The sequence below is a fragment of the Haemaphysalis longicornis genome, unplaced genomic scaffold (genome assembly GCF_048455015.1).
Source record: "Haemaphysalis longicornis isolate Haplotype H1 unplaced genomic scaffold, Haemaphysalis longicornis Haplotype H1 scaffold_2, whole genome shotgun sequence".
NCBI classification, from domain to species: domain Eukaryota; kingdom Metazoa; phylum Arthropoda; class Arachnida; order Ixodida; family Ixodidae; genus Haemaphysalis; species Haemaphysalis longicornis.
In genome coordinates, this window is record NW_027526295.1 from 218,633,033 (window position 1) to 218,652,416 (window position 19,384).

Here is a 19,384-nt window from a genome sequence, read left to right on the forward strand (position 1 = left end):
GGAGCCATCCAGCTTCCGGAAGCCCTTGGCTTTACGTTAACGTAAAAGTGAATAGGACAGCAGTAGTGGTTACTTAAAGAAGGTTAGAATGTTGGTGGGAAGAGAGCAGAGAACAATCTGGGAAGACATCCGAACAAAAGACAGACTAGCACTAAAATTTCATAAAGGTTTTTTTTTTTTTGCGAGGTGATTGTACAGTGGCGTTACGACTAAGGTCGTTGTGCAACGCCACCCCGTTACAGAGGGGGAGCCGCTAAGCATCATCATCAAACGGCAGTGCGCGAGGCCCCACAAGATACACGGCTGTGTCGCGATCTTGCCACGGCCACTGCGGCATCGACACTAATTTTTCCACACTGCATCTCTAACATCTATCTTGTCCCACAAGAAGTTCTGTTTCAGGGGGTGCGAGTCAGGGCAGCATTTAGCGTGTTGAGCACACACTCCTTTTGGTGCGTGGTAACACACTTTCGTGGGCATATCATTGGGCGCGTACATTCGCCACGCTTTAGGACCGACATTCTTGCAGCGTAAAACCAGCGATAAACAGGTGGGTAACGCCAAGCGGCAGCCTTGCGGCCATCGGTGTTGTAAAAACACGGGTGTTCGCAGGCGATGTACCCGAGGAAAGCAAGTCTCCTTGCAGCAAAAAACCGGCAAAGAAGTGGCGGTTTTTTCGCCGGGTATTATCCTAACTAGATATCTAGCGGCCGACGTTCGCCGCCGGCCGCACGACGAGCGGCACACGATCATTCTTGTCCATTGGGAGAAAACAAGAAGAGATCTACCCGGGAAAGGAAGCGCGAAACGATCGTCAGCAGCTGCTCGTCTGCTGCCGGAGGCCGCAATCACACCGCAGAGCGGCAACAGAAAGTCGCGATTAGCTGCAGCCTCAGCGCGTACGCTTTGGTGGCGACGAACGCCAGCCGCCCAGTAGCTTCTGGCAGACAGCGCTGCACAAGCGTCTTCTGGAAAAGTCTCTTCGCCGGTTTTACGTTACATGGAGGTTGGCCTTTGCGTAGGCACACTTTCTCCGCACATCATGCAAGCAGACGTACATAAAATATCTCACACGTGTATGATCTCCTCGTTTTTATAGCCAGTAGAAGAAAATCATCTGGCAGAGTTAGTGGGCTCTGGGCAAAAATCAAATATCTTAGCGCTAATCTCAATACTACGTTTTTTACTGTCATTAGACACAAGTCAGCATGCAGATATGCAATAACTTTTTATAGTACAGCGTCGGTTGATACTTTCTATGATTTTTACGTTGGATAAGTGACAACGTTCCTATTAATACCACTAACTCAAATTCCACACCCTTTTTACACCCCACAAAAAAAAGGAAAACAAGGTTCTCAGTTCGTTACCTGCCTCCATTTCTCTTCTCAGAAAGGATGCAAAAGGGTGTCGATAGAACAAGAAAATCGGGGTAATCACCTTAAACACCTTATGCACACTTTTTTTTTTTTAGATGCGAAGCAGCTTATGGTCGAGCCTGTTCCCTCCGCCGTTGTGTGGGCGCCGATGTGCGGTGTCCACACCGCCATTGCGCATACCTGACCAGGCACCGCTGATGATGAGTGTGTCAGGATGCCCCTAGGGATTGGCCAACCAAAAAATCCATCACGAGTTAGCTTCGCGTTCAACCACCGTCGTCATCTTCCCGTAGGGGAACCCAGAGTACCACACCCCCACTGCGCATGCCTGGCCTGGCACCGCTGATGATGATTGTGGCAGGATGCCACTAGGGATTGGACAACCAAAGAATCCATCGCGAGATAGCTTCGCGTTCAACCACCGTCGTCATCTTCCCGTAGGGGAACCCTGAGTAGTATGCGAGGCATTCCTCTCTCCTCTCCGAGGCTCCTCTCCTATCTGGGATTGCGCAACGAATGGCAACACCTGCGCTCCGCGCTTGATAATGCGAAAGCAGCTTAGTGGCTTAGTGTTAGAGACGCGACGGTAGCCGCTGCATACTCCGCTGGGGGCGCCACTGTAGCTCCGCGGTATAAATGACGCACGCGCGCGTTCCGCTCCCTTATTCTCCTCCCGCAACGCCGCGATCGAACTGAAAACTAATGAGAACTTGAGTCGACCCCATGGCTGCTTCGCATACTACTCAGGGTTCCCCTACGGGAAGATGGTGAAATTTTTTTTTAGCGGAAGAAGCTCAGCGCCTTCTTTAGGCATTGGTAGAGGGCGCACAAATTACGGCTTACAGACTGTGCGATGCACTATCATAAAATTTTGGAACACTGCCCCTCACTGTAAAAACTGCGCTATCGCTTCCACATTTCCAAACATTACTGCGGTCACACATATCTGAACAATCATACGCCATTAACTTCCTGTCTGTACATTTTGAAGTGTTAGAGTCCGAGACATACATTTACATGGAGTATGCAGTATGTTTTGTATTGAAATGCTTTCCTACCTTATTCCCAGTGTTTTGACGTTTTTATGCGAACTAAATGCGACTTTACCGCTAACTATTGTATAAAATATTTTACTGTGACTTTCTATTATTTTTTTATAATTACTGTTGTATTACTTCACTGCGTTCTCAGAATAACACTGTTCATAGCTTTTTACTGAGAATTTTTTTTATACTCGTTATATTACAAGGGGTCCCATTACAGTGCTAAACTCTGGGACCCCTTTCTGTATAATATTCTTTCACTCACTGTATATTTTGTTACGATTAATAAACTGAAACTGAACTGAACTGAACTGTAAAAAGTTGAGTGTGCCCGGCAGCGCTAGGTTGCTCGGTTGGCATGTAGCCCCGTGCCACAAACCCGCCAATGCTCCGCCAGCTTGATGTATGTATACCGTGTGCTTTAGGGCATCATGCGCTATAGAGGGACAACCTTGGTCCGCACTGATCTTTTTTGCGCCCCGATACACGAGCGTTTCCACCAGTGCTTCACTTCGAACGCAGCGCTGGAGCCCCGCCTCTGCTCCCGGTGGGACATTCAGCGCTACGCGAGGGAGGCCTACGAAATGGGCGTGCGTTACATCGGCGGCTGCTGCGGCTTCGAGCCGTACCACATCCGCGCCATTGCCGAGGAGCTGAGCGACGAACGTGGAGGCAGGCTACCGCCCAGCTCCGATAAGCACGGCACGTGGGGCGAGGGCCTGCGCATGCACACCAAGCCCTGGGTGCGCGCAAGGTAGGCGAAGCACGGCTATAGGTGCTCTGACGATCTGACGGCCATTTTGTTTCATTTTATCGCAGAGCGTCGCGCGCATACTGGGAGGAACTGAGGCCGGCAACAGGACGTCCACTGTCTGCCTCCTTGACATTGCCAGACGCTCTGGACCTTTCAGATCGTTAGAACAGCAGCAAAAAGTAGAGAGGACGGGCAAACTCGAAACCTCATGGCGAGCCCCTCCACGATGGCGATGCAGGAGATCAACGCCGTTTTCGAAACCATAAATTTATGCTGCAATGGGACTTAATCTTCAGCGTTTGGCATGTACACGGGGAGTTTTGGTGCACTGCAGTAGCCCCTCCTCTCCTCCTTTTTTTGCAATCTGTGCTTCGATGTCACGTGCTTGTCATGCGCCGCTGCCGATGTGCGCCGCCTGTTGTCGTGTGTTTAAGTGAAATTGTTTGAAAGTATCGACGCAATACAATAAAAAGCGTGACAGTTCACCTTGGTGTCAGAAAGTCGCCGAGTCAGTGAAAAAAGCGAGCAAGCTAGTCAGTGTTACAGTCGGGAAGGCGTCCCAGCACGTCGCCTCCGTCATGCGAGGTAGCGTGGGGAAGAGCGGCAAGCAAAAGTTGCTGCTTCGGTGACGACGACAAGAAGCCGAAGGCAAACTTAACTGGTTTACTGCATGGCGAGAGATGAGCGGAAGCGATACAGGATACAATGCTCTTACGGGCGAGGTTACAGTACAGGACTCGAGCAGAGTGACAGCATTGATTCGCTGCTCCAAAACGAACAATCTTTTGCGCCCGGGGCCCCCCGTATTCATTCCCAAAGCTCTAACGTTCACACAAGCTATCCACCCGCTTTTTGCACACGGTGCGAACACAGTACAGACCAACACCACCTAATAGCGTCGCACGCTGAGTCTGAGAGGGGAGAGAGGAGTTCTCTGCTGAAACGTCCGCGTTATTCTGGAAAGTCTCCACACGTCGCCTTTGCCGCCGCCAAAGTTTCACGCCGACAGCGAGGCGGCCTTGCACCGACTATTCTGAGGCATGTTGTGATCACGACCAACTATACTTGGTCATGATTGTGATCTGTCCGAGGCCGCTTTCTTAGACGCCGGGGTGCTCCGAAAATCTTTGCAGGACGCGCGAACATGGTTGCTGCGCGCAGAATCGTAACACCAGCAGGCGAACGAGCATACAAAAACCTTAGGGAAAGGCGTGTAGCTTTAATTCATTCTTGGCCGATTCCCCGCCCAGCTTTGTGTCGAAGGGGTGTTATATCGTGGGAAGAGGGATAAGGTAGCTTTCTATGTTGGCTTCAGATGGACAGACCTGCCACTTGCGTATGCAGCTTTGGAGTGTCCTTGCTGCTCGGCATGGGAGTACGTGTTATATATGGGCGCGGACCTAAGCCAAGTTACTTATTTACCTGATGGCAGAGATGCCTAGCAAATACACAAGTTTCCGCATTGCTAGTTCTTTTCGACAGACACATTCCAAACCACGATGCATTTTATACTCTTTACCTAACTGCATGACAGCTCACAGAAATTGTGCACAACAACACACAGAATTTAAATTTTTCGACAGCAGGGGATGGAAACCTGTGGGCCACAGGTTTCATATGAAAAGTGCGCCTCATTTTTCAAACTTGTGTTTCATTCATAAATTCAGAGATGGATTGGATATTGTTCAAGGCATTGGATGTCTTAAAGATTCGGTACTATATCACGCCAAAATGATTTCCAATGATGTCACTGCGTGCTCAAGCACCCTGTAAATAATTGGACAGTGATGCCAATCGGTGTCAAAATTTTCGAATTTGGGAGTTTTGCGCATTGAAGCTACACGTGTGCCAGGGGGTGCTCTAGGATTGCTCCGGAATAATTTTGACCACTTGTGGATCTTTAACGTTCGCTGAAATTTCAACACAGAAATTTTCCCTTTTTATCTCCATCAGAAAAACTGCCGCCGTGGCCAGGATCGAACCCACGTCTTTGGGCTGAGCAGCACAATGCCTGTGCCACTTAGGCCAGTCAGCCTAACAGGTGCTCAGCCAAAGAAAGAAGGGTTGTTCCGTTCTAGTATCACTTGCGAAAGCCCTCCATTCTTTCTAGTGCCTTCGATGTTGTAAATCTGCCATGCTTTTTCTGCCTCGCAGTTTTCTTTTCACGGTCTGAACGGCAGAGTGTGCGAACACGAGTGCAGCTTCTTCGAGATGGTTCAGGAGCATTTAGGCATTTACTGCAGAGACTGGGGATGCTAGCCACTTTTCAGTGACACTGTTGTAGTCGCCCAACATGCCAGCCAGATGATCCACCCGAGAGGCTGCCCATGCTGCAGAATTAAGGGTGAATTCTGAGTGCCCCTTTGAGGGAATGTAGAAAGGCAAGGAAAGGAGAGCGGTGTGCAGCATGCACTGCATGCTCGGCAGTGCTTATTTGTGGTAAGGGGGAGGAACGAAATTACTCGCGCCCTTTTGTGGATCTGCCATTGGCAGAAGTGGCACATGTATGGGAGGAACGCAGGAGTGCGCCATTGTCAGTACTGTGAAAGAAATTATTCAGTCCTTACTGTAGTCAGTACCACACAAAAAACTTGGTTACGGTGCCTCTCGTAATTTGATTGTTTTTGGTTTTATTCATCATTTCGTCTGTGCTTAAACTTCGCACTTTGTGAGATAAATATTGACTGGAAGTCTGCGCTAGTATTCTAATTCTGTACTAAGACCGGTACTCTTTTTACTGTACAACAACGATTTGCCTGGTAACACCAGTTCTAAAATTCGTCTCAGTGCTGATGATTGTGTCTTGTATGATTCCATTGACTCTCCTTATGCTCATAACCGTCTAAATGATTGTTTTGCTAAATTCTTAGAATTGTGTGCAACCTGGCAAATGAGTTAATTTTAACAAATCCATGCTATGTCTTTCACCAATAGTAAGTCCCCCTCCAGCTTCACGTATTCTTTTAACGAATCCCTCCTGAAAAAAGTAACAATACAAATACCTAGGTGTTATCCCTTCCAGGAATCCACCTGGGTCTGATCAGCACATTAACTTTATCAGCACAAAATCTTAAAAAAATAATAGGTTAAGACGAACGTTGTCCCAATCCCCAAGAAGCACTAAATTACTGCCCGCCGCGGTGGCTCAGTACCAGAAGCCGTCACCATCATAACATCAAGCCTTACCGTTGTCAAATCAACACATTCAAATTTATTTTTTTTTCGTTCACCCGTTGGGCATTGGACCGGATTCCCCGGTGATATACGTTACCTTCCACTGAAAAAATTCGTTCCTGCCTTTTTATTTGTTCCGATTGTACCTTTTGTGTATTGCTATGTTGCCGTCTTATTGCTACTATTTTTATTCTGTTCAATGCTCACTCCTGCCAGAGCCCCAATGAAGGCTGCAGTATATAAATACATACAATCAAATTTTGTAACGTTATATTTGTGAAGGTGTAAATTATTGAATATTTGGTTAAAGTGCGTCACCCACTGCGAGTGACATTTTCTTCCCGTGACTGTTAGGCGTGCGTATGCCATCATCTTAAAAAATACATGCAAGGCTCTCTGCCACTAGCTTGCAAAATTTTGCAAAACTCTTGCCAGCTTCACACACAGGTGTAGCCTTAGCCTTAGGCACAATCGAGTGTGCAGCATCAGTACCCACAGAGGCCCCACACGTTGTCATCTTCGCAAAACGGTGGGAAGCAGCTGATTAGAAGTGCCTTAGAACGGTGTAACCAACTGCGCTTGTCGGTAGCGCTACGAATAACGACAAACAAGTTAAAAGAGAAAATGCTCTCGGCTTTCGCCTTTATTGAGCGGCTCTGCTAGAAAACGTACGCAACTTCCTAAAAACACACGCAATCGATCTCGCGCAGGGACTAGACGTTGATCCGCTGGTTGGCGCCTGGCAACAAGTCGAATAACTGACTACAATAGCTAGGCGTGATCAGCAAGCAAAGTGTATCCATTCTAACGACGCTGACAGTGCGGCTGCAATTCTTGTATCGCAGCGCCAGGCTCTGCTAGAGTTGTTTCCAACAAGCAAAGACTAACCCAGGTTTCTCCAGCCGTGTGGGTGGTATGTGTAATGGCTCGTGTTTGTACTAAATGTGGTGCATTCAAGTGCAGTAATTGCTCGTGAAGACTAGCCATGTTAGACCGCTCTGAACCCACCCGTTTTAAATACGAGATGTTACAGAACAGAGCTGTGGCTAAGTAAGGGCCTGCTCGCTAACAGTGATGGGTTCGTAATATATGTCGAATAGAATACCAGACGCCAAATTTCAGATAGGGAGGAGTAAGTGTAGCGGTATGCCTAATTTAGCTTAATTTGGTTTTATACTTGTGGCATTGCTACAAATCTGTATTGATATAGTTCTTTTTCAAGGAAATTTATTAGTAGGACGTTCACCTTCGTGGCGGCACTTTGCCAATCTCGGAAGGGTGGTAAAAGGATTATGCACTACAGCCACCTTGAATATTAATACCCGTGTTTAAACACCCCATGACAGGTGGAAAGCTCACAATACACAATACTGTCATGCCGCTTCGCAGTGCTAGCAGTAGCACCAGCCATTAGGATAAGCTTAAGCCGCAAGTGACTCATCGTAACATGAGCAAGGATAAGAATGACAAGTTTGTGCAGTCCTTAAGACACATGTTTCCACCGGCTCGGTGAGCACAAAGATGAGAGTTTTTACTCAGATGCTCAACGTTACGAGTAAAAAAGTTACTGTAGCACATGAAACCAGAGTTGCCAGCTATACTTCACCATACTACTACTACACAGCGCACAACAAAACTTAAAACAAGAACGAAAAATAAATGACAGATGACCACAGTCTGAACTCAACTGTAGATGAAGATATTTACAAATGAGCATGCGCTGAGCGTGATTCGACAGCTCCCTAGCTACTCCCTTGACACCCCGTCTTATATTACTTCTATTAAAAACTAAGCTACGATGCCGAGAAAAGATGAGGAAAGATAAAGTCAGGATGACACACAATAGCTTTGTGGGCGGCAGTCAGTTTTGACATGACTGCTTGTGACACCCTAGCACTGGTCTGTCTACTACGGTACACTCGGTGTTGTGGTACACTTTGCTGTACCCCGCAGCACGTTTTCGGCTTCAAAGCGAATGCCTTTAAGAGTAGAATGTGAGCACGCTGGTCTGGTTCCCTCGGACGAGCAGGAAGGGGGGCATGTCCTTGGTGAGCATCTCGAGCCACGCCATGTACATGGGAGCCGTGCAAGTGCCCTTGCGAGGCATCGGCAGGGTCCTGAATGGGAAAAGAAAGAGAACAAGCCTTTAGCTTGCATATAGTTGAGAGGCAGTCCACTCACGCAGCGCGTGTCAGTTTAGTTGAGCGACTGGGATATTCCTGCTGTATTTGCGAACACGCAGCAACACAATGCTCGGGAAAGGCGCGGGGTATCGTAGTTCCATACTATCGTGTGGAGCGGAATGGTGAGAAGGATGTGTACAACCCGCTGGTGATAAGGGAAGGTTTCGGAGAAATCGCTTGATAAGCCATGACCCTTGTGCTCGTAAGGGAGAGCGATGCATCATGCAGCCAAATGATAAATGAAATCCTAATTCCTCTCAAAAGGTGTAAAATGTCTCGCAATCTTTGATACTCGCATCAGTGAGCAACGGAGATGTGTGGCTACCATAAAATGAGTGTTCTGTGCGGAAAACGCTTTTCGCTATCTCGAGAAGGAGTAGATACGTACACATGATGGATAAAACCAACTGGGAGTTTAACCATAAGGCATATAACGCACTGAGCAGGAACTTCTATTTATTGGATTGCTCTTATAGCATGTGTGTTGCAAGTGTTTTTTTTCTCCTTGACCATGCAAAATTATTCTGGTGGAAGCTACGAAATTATTCTGGTGGAAGCTACGAAGGAATGGCACGAGAGTTAGGATCAGTGAAAATATACATTGACAAATAACAGCACCATTAATAAGAACTGTCGATTCTAACAACATGGATGTGTTTTTAGACCACCACAATGTTCGGATGTTTTTGATAACTGTTGCAAGACGTGCCTTGCCCCTTGTGCTTACGATTCTTTGCCTTTCCGAACACTCACCAGCCAGGCCGTCAAAATATGTTACTACAACCCGTTGGTAGACATGGCTGTCGTACAAATAACACATTTCATTTCAGTGACTAATTAAAGTTTCAACTCGTGTTACACTGTAACAACAATCGTGGACAGAGGCATCCAGTTCAGACTCTCGAAATTGAAATAAAGCTACCACGCTTAGTCCGTCATGACATCTAGCCTATCACATGGGTGTTTTGCGTATGACATTCGAAGAACACCCACCCACCCTTCCCCTCCCAAAAAAACGAGAGCACAGGGACTCACATGACTATTAGTGATGCTCCAGTAGAGTATTGCCGCAGAAGCTCGTGTAACCGCAGATGTCGATTTGTCTGAAAACGAAACAAAAGCACATTTACAAGGAAGTTCGTTTTAGAATGAAAGCAGCCCACTTCACCAAAGGAATATCAAAGCGAAACTTCAACATGTGACAAACCTTTTCCTTAACAGCCAAAATCTCTGACTCCGACACAAAAGGCGTCGGCGCCTGCTCAGATTCTGCATCGGCCGATGATCGCCTCCACGGATTCAATATCTTGAAGAACTCCTCCTTACTGGAAGTTAAAATCACAGAACAAAATAAAACGTATAATTTGATAAGAGGGTACAGGCATGTGCTCCAAAAATACGAGACAAAATAGGACGGAAGGAATGACTTGCTCACGTTGAAGCCTGAGGTGGTTTCACGATGTCTGGAATGACTGTGACGTCGGAATACTCGATCCGGAACTTGCTCAGCAAGGCAGCCATGCTAAAAAACAACAATAATTTAACCCATAAAGTATCGGCAAATTTTTGAATTTGACTCATTCAAAACTTTCAAAAGATGGAACATGCATGCCGCATGCTATTTTATCAAGAAACAATTTTATTTGTGTGAATGAAAAATAGGGGCTTACGCATAAACAAGTAAAACATCTGGAATTCAGAATAGTTAGCACGCCTTATCATGGATTAAATATTCATAAAATACAAGCATGTGACACACAACAAATACATCACTGAAAAAAATGGGTCCATTAAAGTGGTCAAGGAGGATTTTACAGACGACAGCCTTTTTTGTGCTACTTAAAGGAGCCATGAAGAGAAAACACAAGTTTGGTTCATTCAAAAGATTGTCTCGTTAGAATCATACTGACACCACTTTTAACGTAAACTTCGCTCAAATAAGCTACATAATTAGGAAAAACGGGAACGGTCATGCGACCCACCAGCTCATTTCCCGCAACAGAACCTATGTCGTCACATGATCTAAGCTCTGCGATTGGCGGAGGCTGGCAGAAGCAGACGCAAATTAGGTAGAAGTTACAAACTAGACGAACGATCGATTTGCGCTTAAATTTAGGGCACATTCTTTACAAAGCAATAAGAATGATGGGATAAACAGTGGAAGTTACGAAAGCACATGTAAACATAGAAGTACTGATGCGTTCTGCTGTTCGTACTGCGCACAGCATGCTTGTTTAGCTGCACAGCACTACGGGGCTTGGGGTTGTCTCAGACGACACTGGCCGATTGACGCAAGCAACGGTGTTTTACGTGACCCCATTTGTCGAGCGAGCACTGTTTCAGGGAACGAATATTTTCTCTCAGAACAAAAACAAGCCAGGTTTAAATGCGGGCATAAACAAACCAAACGCTTGCCACGGTATGGTGGCGCCATCTAGGTTACGGAACGTAAAGAAACGCGGGAACAAACCAACACCGCTGTACAGGGTGGAGACAACCTTTGAACGGTCCCGTGCCGCCGCAATTGGGCCAACGGGCTCAACGCGTTATTCTTTTCGTTTCCCACGAGACCTAGCAACGCGAAACAGACAATATGATTCAAACTTATTCAGTAAACCGCGTTGCGGCGATAATTTTGGCGCGGTTTTGACACAATAACTTGCTTCGGCGGCGAGCGAGCAACCGAAAATGGCGGCGCCAGCGTATACGTGTCTCTACCCTGTACGGCGGATGCGTGAATGAAGGTATTCTAGGCTGCAGAGCGGTCTGTTCCAGTGATGTCACTTGGGACCACGAAAACGCACGATTGAGCGGGAAAATCAAAATTTTAACCTACATTTTTTGATTTCTCAGTGAATAAAGCACCGTTTGTATCCGGACAAGCGCTGGGGGCACTATAAAACACGAAATATTTCGAATAAAACCAACTTGCATTTTCTCTTCATGGCTCCTTAAGCATGAATGTCTGTGTCTCTAAATTCAGCCTTCCTGCCAAGAGTTAATGGAATAATTGAACGAGAGGTTTATATAGGCAAATTTTCCGAACCAATCAATCTCGAAACGCCCTTCATACTTGTCAACTTTGTTCAGAAAAAGGAACATCAGGCATATTTATGGGTTATTTGCAGCGTTCTTTGAATTAAATATACATGAGTACTTAATTTTTGCGATAGCAAATAAAAATACGCGTCGAACAATATTTTTACCCAGAATACAAAGGACACGCGACGAGTTTGGATCACGTGATGGCACTCCAAGTTCAACAGTAACGACAGGTTGCAATGGATAGCGCGCCAGAAGTGGAAGGCACGAAAATTGCATTGACTTTAGCGAGTCGCCTCCGTGCTTTTTGTGGGAGGAGTGAAAGGGGGGGGGGGGGAGAGCGTAACATATGGGCAGAGTAGAGAATAGGGGGTATTTATGTGGCAGGGGTGCAATAGGCTAGCGTCTTTCGACGACATTTGCAGCGAAGTAAGCAGATACGCGGCCAATCTTTTTAGTTTGTTAGTTTGTTTTATGCTGGTAAAAGATTTGATACTCGAAAGCTTAGCAGAATGCATTGACAAACAGCTTCACATTGAGTTCATCTTTAGTTGTTCCTTGAGGCTCTTGCAGACACCCTAACTAGTAAAACTTGAGATGATTTAGTGAGCTTCATTCTCGTTACTCAAGTACAGCCTTGTGCAGTTTGTTTCAAGATTTTTTCCCGGATTTTCCAGCTTCTCACATGAATAATTAGAACCTGAAGGCTTCAGTGCCGTTTTGATGGCTTATTTACGTAACTCAGCGACTACTACAAGCAATTAATAGACGCGGCAATTTTCTTCATTGCTTAATTTTTTAAACCAAGTTGTTTAACTATTACTTTTGGGCACAGGCTCCAGTGGAACAAACGAAGCCAGCCTAAACAAGCTAACGATCGCAGTTGGTTGCTTTGCAAATCCGTATTGTTGCTTGTGATATTCAAGCCCATAATTTTATGCTTTTGTTGTACGAAATCGCAACTGTGGCATCTGATGTCCCAAATGTTCCGATTTTAGGTGTTCATGCCTACATCCGTCTTAATGTCGCTGAACAGGCTCCCTTTTCAGAAGAGCACTTACTGCCCAATAAGCTAGGAACAATACAAAACAACAGTTTTGCTCCAGCAAAATGACTACTACCAGATGCGCCTACATTAAAGCAAACACAAATGACCACATGACTTTGGCTCACTGGCTGCCTGTGAATAATGATAGCACACTATATACTTTATCTACAGCTCGAATTCTAAAACCGGGTTCACAGTCCCATTGGCATTTAATCGAGTCCATAAGCCCGCGACGAGACAACTTCCGCTTCTTTTTATCTTTGTAGAACTTTGCCAGAAAAGTTGGCTTAGCATTTATACGTTGCGCATTCAGCTAAGTTGGCTTATTTGCAGTACAGAAGTCCTGGGAGGAAGCACAACACACAAAAAAAATGCGTAAAAGAGATATGGACCACTTAGAAGCAAAGGCAAATTGCTTCCTCATTGTGTCAAAAAAAAAACGACCCTGAATCTGAACTTTGTGGTTTTTCTCAGTCGGAACTATTTTTAGACTCACTTGCGTTGTTCCTTGTCGAGCTCGTACTTCTTGTTGGCGAGCGCGAATACTCTAAGGTTGCAGCTGGAGAACTGGGACCTCGTCGAGAGAAGGTAAGGGATCAGCATCGTCAGGCCTGTTGGCAAATAAAAAAGCACGCCATGCAGTTGAATGGGACTTGATAGATGGTTGGTACCCCCCCCCCCCCACACACACACGCACGCACACGCGCACACACACACACCGCATACAATTACCTATACACTAGACACGCGTTGAGATGAACTCGGTTAATACGAGCAACACTTCTATTCTCTTGTAACGTGCACAATGCCAAAATATCCGCTTAAGGCAGATTCTTGATACTAATACGAACAAATTTTTACGGTTCCTTCGAGCAGTGATGTTCAGTACTTGGAAGAAAAACTCCCATATTTAGGTTGAGAAATTCCCTATTTTTAGCATTTTTCCCCGCAGGTTTCTTCAAAATTCCCTGAAGATTTCCCTGCATTCTCTTTTTGCAGCAGATATATTATGTGGTTTCCTGTTCGGCTTTGGGCGTTAGCCAGCGCTACTTATGTTTACTTTGCGTAGCATTACGGACGCAGACGCCGTTCAGAGAATCGGAGTTTAATCGTGAACTAAATTTCTCTACATCTGCCGCTCAGTAGCATTCGACTATGCATTTCACAATTTGTTATACAGAGCATGCTTACTTTAGACGTTACAGTTTCAAGTTAAAACTGCCAGTATGAATAAGAACAAGATATTGTTGGGTAATTGAGGTAGTTTTAGCTCAGCTCCGGAGCTGCTGGAGCCATATCTTGTTGACAGAACGCCGCCTAAGGCGCACCCGAAATACTTTTTTGTATATTGCTCAGGAACACATGCGAACAGGCTTCAGCCTTTCAGCTGGCGCCGCTTCACGCTTTACTAGCTCGTTCTTGTGGAATATTCGTCCTGTGCTACTTCCTGTTTTATGAAATGGATTGGAAACGGTCTTGGGTGCTTGTGGCTTGGGGGAACGCGACGGCGGATATTTGAACATAAATCAGACGAAGTGTGTAGAGAACTGCTTAAAAGAAAACAGGGTAATAAATGACGCCAGGTCCGGTTTACTGGCATTCATTTTTTATTTTACTCAACGATTCCTAAAATTCTCTGCATCTATTAAAGATTCCTTTTTTTTTCATTTGGCCGAAATAACAATGTCTCGGACCCTATACCAGCCTTAGGCTATGAGTCCATGCAGATTTTTGAACTATCATGTTTGAATTAGAAGTAAAGTGAAATGAAATGAAAATATTATTCAGAATTTAGGATTATTGCGCCAAGGACTTCCACCTTGGCTACTATGCGCACTTTGTGGAGGGCTGCAGATTAATATCGATCTGGTGGAGATCTCTCATGTGCGCCAAAACCCTGTGCTTAACAAGCGTACATCACAGTGATCACACATACAGCCTCCATGGCTGGTACTGAGGACACTCCGATTGGTAAGGCTTACCAATCAGAGTGTCCAGTCAAAGTGAAATTGTTAACAAAATTGCATGTAAAGTAGAACTTGTGAAACACCTTACATGCCTGCCACCACTATACTCGCATAATTGGGCCGGAAGTCACGGGGTCTTGAAGTGATGCTTATCATTTGGTGATGCATACCTCCGTCGTCGTACAGCCACCAAACGTCGATGGATCCTTTCTTCTGCTTGCGCTGGAACTGATTCACCGACTGCAGCACGGTCTTAGGCACGCTGCGCTCGAATGCTTGGGACGAACTGCGCCGTGACCAGCGCTGCAGTACCGTGGGCGCCGACGACTCACGCCGAAACGTCACAGTGACGTTCTCGTGGCCGATGACTGCGGCACTGCCATTCCCGGCACCACTTTTCCTGCCGGCCGCGTTGGGCGTAGTTGATGGGGAGGCAGTTTTACGATACGTGCCGAGTCCCGAGTCCCGATTGTCCCGCTCTCTGATTGGTGTCTGAGGAGGAGTGGATGCCTCTTCCTCGTCGCCTGAACTGCCAGCTGCGATAGAGTAGTGGTAACAGGTCACTGCGGTGCCGCTTTTGTGTAACAAGAATTACGACTAGCGATTCGAATGCCAACAAAGTTGCGGTATGACGCGCGTCCTACGCCGAACGCTTCAGTCGTACTAACTATGGTACATCTCTCCTTGCATGCTCTCATTGTTTAGCATAGCTCCTACAATAGCTCCTACCACAGGGCACTGAAACTTAAAGATCTGCAACCTCCCCCCCCCCCCCCCCCCTTACCTTCCGAGCCTATCAATGCGAAAAGCTGGCTTTGCTGAATGACATGAGGTGTTACCCTGTCTGCAACAAAAGACAAAGAGCATCTGACCATTTCTCAAAAAACTCGCCGAGCGCCTGCAATGTGAGAATCAACTGTATGAGCAAACCAGTAAAAGGAATTAGCAAGCAGGCAGTTATAGCATGATGAACACTGTACTATTCTTGGCCAATCTTGGGCGTCGCCATGCCCCATTTTATGATACGGATTTTACTTTTTTGACAGAACGGATTCCACCCCCTCTTGATGCCTTCGTGCCTTGAGAGCAATTGAATAAATACATACAGTTAAACCTGGATGCAACGGACCTCTATGTAATGAATGTCTCGATTTAACGAAGTGTTTCAGTAAGAGCGTGTAATCCTTGCAAAGAAAATACCTGTACAATTCCTTCTTTTCGCATATAAAACTGTTTTGTCGTAGAATGGCTCTTATCTTTGAGAGTTGATAAACAGAGGGGTGTTGTATATTTCCCGTTTTTCTGGTACATGCATCTAAGTTCAATGGGATTCCCATCAGACTATATATTGGTGTTGTAAAACGACGAGTGACAATATTAGGATTCGCGTTTTGTAACACGAAAACCATGAAAATAAACTGAGGCAATGACAACAGGTCCATAACACTTCCTACGCGGGAAAGTGTTTTTCCTGTGTCAATTTCATAAAATTTACTATAACAACGCATTACTATAGGAATGGATTAATGTATCGACCCGCTTACATGTCTACTCGCATTGATCACCGTCACAAAGCAAGGATGTAACGAACCTCTATGCAATGAAATCCTGGATTTAAGGCAGTGTTTCAATTCCCCATTGCCACCCCCATTGAAGCCATGTATTTGCGACCTCTATGTAACGAAGGCGTTGCGGTGGTTAACCTTGATGTAACGAACTCACTAAGCTGATTAGTCATTGTTTTTTGCACTTTTTCGAAAAAATCGGCTGGAGAACTGAACTAACTTACAAAATACTACCACTATTTAAAACACGCGCCCAAAGTGGGGACCGAACCCAAAGGCGTGGGTTCGGTCCCCACTTTGGGCGCGTGTTTTTCTTTCTTTCTTTCTCACGTAATTAATAAAAAATAATGTAACGTCACTAACGGTAAAAAATAGTCTAACCATTCCCCTATGCCTTCTTTGGCGTTGTAGACTGCCGGCATCCCTCTCTCTCTATATATATATATATACATATATATATACATATATATACATATACATATATATACATATATATACATATACATATACATATATATACATATATATACATATACATATATATACATATATATACATATACATATATATACATATACATATATATATATATATATATATATATATATATATATATATACATATATATATATATATATATTACACACGCACACACAGACACTATCATGGAGCTACACTGAAAAACATGTAATTTCTGGTGGGAGTGGCTTTTGAGAAAGGGCGAGACATAACTTACGGTTTTCTCTGTGACTGTCTGTCAACCATGAGGAACCCTGAAATATAATCCCCTCTGCCACCCCCCATCCTTTCAACACGAATAAAATGACAAGCCTTAAATGAGTAGGCTTAGCTCAATTCTAGCAAACGGGTAGGATAGGCTATAACGGTGGTTTCCCTGGAAAGAAACTACCTTGTTTAGGAGGGTACTCGTAAAATGTGCACATGAGAAGAATAAAGCAGTGTACATGACAAGAAGAAAGCAGGAGCAAATGTGTGCAGTACCTTGCGAGAGCTGCGAACTGGAACCATTTCTTGGGAGAGTGCCATTGGAAGAGGTGTCCCGGTTAAGGCTGCCCTCGGTTCCGACAGGCTCGGTGGACGCAGCGTTGGGAACTGTGGTGGTGACGGCGGTGCCTTCTTCAGCGGAGTACTTAGAGTAGTCTAAACCTTCGGCCAGCCGCAAAATGCACAATGACATGTGCGAGTCGAACGCATGGCTGTTTGCAGAAAAGAAAACAGGATGGGGAAGGAATTCAGGAGGTCAGAATAATTAAGCATTTATTCGGTTTGCAAAATGTTAATATTTTTTTCCTAAGAGATTAATGACCAGCATTGTGTCCCAATGCCCTCTTTTGCTCGCATGGCATTCTCTTGCTCTGCGAGCTTAACTGACAGCCTTTAAACTCTGACAAAACTGCAGGTGCAATCTCACTAGGCGAGGCACCAAGCTCTCGTGTGCTAAATAAAAGAGGCAACAAGAACGATTGCATTGAAGCCATGTGCTGCTCCCACAAACAGCAGCAATGGCGCATATGAACAATGACGCCTGCAGACGGGAGCAAACCGCAGTTAGCAGTGTTTCCCAAGCAGTTGAGAAGGAAGTTCACTCACTGGATAGCGTCGAAATACTCCAAAAGTTCCTTCTTCGGGCAGCTCTGCCAATTTGCCTTGAAGCCCATCAGGACGACATTGGGTCGTAGCTTGCCGATTCCAACCAACTGTAAAAGGGTGGATACAAATGACAATTTTAGCGCTCAGTTAAATTACTCAGAAAATGTTGACGCACTGAACGCTCGTTTCACCACACTCTTTCGTTAGAAAATGAGTACAACTGGCAAATTGCTCAAAAATTGAAGAGCATTTGTTTGTACAAAAAAATGCTGTATGGAAATTGAAAAAGGCAATGCAGACGTGTGGGGGAGCCCTTCCCCAAGCTGTTGTATGTGATCCGTTGTGACTGCACCAGTTAAGTTTCGCAACCAATTGACCTCCCGCTGCCCGCATTGCGATGCATTTTGGAGCCTAAATTTGACCACGAACGTGTATTTGCTCATTTATTCGCAGGAAATAAACCAGCACAGATTGAAACAGTATGCACATTTCAACACTGGGAGCGCCGTACGTTGAGCCAGTCGTAGGTTTAACCGAAGAAGGTAGCGTTTGCTCCGTCGATACCCCCTTGCTCTCCGTAATAAGTATCATTTATAAACAAGAGCTGATACAAACTACTGCTTTCTGATGAGTCCTAATACTCGCAAAACTGCAAAATCCCCTACCAATCAACTCTCAAAGTTTCAGCAGTTTTATTTTCCGCATAGCAAATAGGTCCAGTGTGAAATACAAAACAAGGCAAAAAAGCCCCCCCCCCCCCTAAAAAATTCGTTTCAGTTATTCATTTTTTTTTACTTTGCAATCTTTCCCACCTGTGGAATTCTTGCCACATAGCCCCCCAGATAAACTTTCTCTTTGCATTCAAATAAGACTGTGCATAAGCATCACCTGTATCAGCGATAGCACGCCCTTGGAGAAGCTGTCGTGGAGAACCACACTGTAGAAGGCTTTGACCTTGCGTTGGTCGAAGCAGTTGTACGCCTTGGACATCAGGGCATTGCGTGACCGGTATGACATTGGTGGCTGCAATACAAAAAACACGTGCAGCCCATGAGATAACCTTGGCTTAAACTGAGGATCCCACGAAAAGAAATTTGGTTTATTACCACAAAAATGCCCAGAAAAAACAAGTTTCCAGGAAGTGCCCTGTAGTCTGGAAACTTAATTAGCAGAAATGACAACCATATCAACCCAAAATTGATGAAAACTCAAACAATACAATTCATTTTATTTATTAGTTAACTGTCCTAATATGATTACATAATTAGGAAAACGTAGGAAGAGAGACTCGACAATACAGTATATTAACTTCAAACTGCTTATTCACTTAGGAAAAGTATAAATTACAAAGTAAATAAAAGGTTGAACTGTAACGCGCTGTTTTATTTCTTCCTACATGGTTGTCCGTTAGTGCTGCGACATTTTCGCAGTTTCAGCCCCAACTTACCCAACAATGCGCATCGCGAGGTTTTTGGGTTAAGGTGCCAGAAAAAAAAATCCCTTGCCAAAAGCGATTATTTTAGAGTATCATAGTATTTAGAAAATAAGCTACACATCTACCTAAACTACAGCTTTCGAAACACCACACCAGATAGAGAGAATAAAACTTAGTGTCTTG

General features: G+C 45.2%; 2 protein-coding genes across 2 annotated transcripts in view; one reads left to right on the forward strand and one right to left on the reverse strand.

Annotated features, from left to right (window-relative positions):
• LOC144168505 (S-methylmethionine--homocysteine S-methyltransferase BHMT2-like) overlaps positions 1-3,644 on the forward strand; it is a 44,847-nt gene extending 41,203 nt beyond the window's left edge. The window contains exons 8-9 of the mRNA XM_077697474.1: positions 2,945-3,176; positions 3,242-3,644. Of these exons, the coding sequence (XP_077553600.1) occupies positions 2,945-3,176; positions 3,242-3,341 (332 nt within the window). The 3' untranslated portion in view covers positions 3,342-3,644. The remainder of the gene's footprint in view (positions 1-2,944; positions 3,177-3,241) is intronic.
• Positions 3,645-6,962: 3,318 nt separating this feature from the next.
• The window catches only part of LOC144169918 (solute carrier family 12 member 2-like), an 82,347-nt gene continuing 69,925 nt past the window's right edge, over positions 6,963-19,384 (reverse strand). The window contains exons 16-24 of the mRNA XM_077699366.1: positions 18,655-18,789; positions 17,767-17,873; positions 17,158-17,372; positions 14,761-15,126; positions 13,120-13,234; positions 9,969-10,055; positions 9,741-9,858; positions 9,569-9,636; positions 6,963-8,467 (exon numbers count right to left, since the gene is read on the reverse strand). Coding sequence (XP_077555492.1) covers positions 8,332-8,467; positions 9,569-9,636; positions 9,741-9,858; positions 9,969-10,055; positions 13,120-13,234; positions 14,761-15,126; positions 17,158-17,372; positions 17,767-17,873; positions 18,655-18,789 — 1,347 coding nt within the window. The 3' untranslated portion in view covers positions 6,963-8,331. The remainder of the gene's footprint in view (positions 8,468-9,568; positions 9,637-9,740; positions 9,859-9,968; positions 10,056-13,119; positions 13,235-14,760; positions 15,127-17,157; positions 17,373-17,766; positions 17,874-18,654; positions 18,790-19,384) is intronic.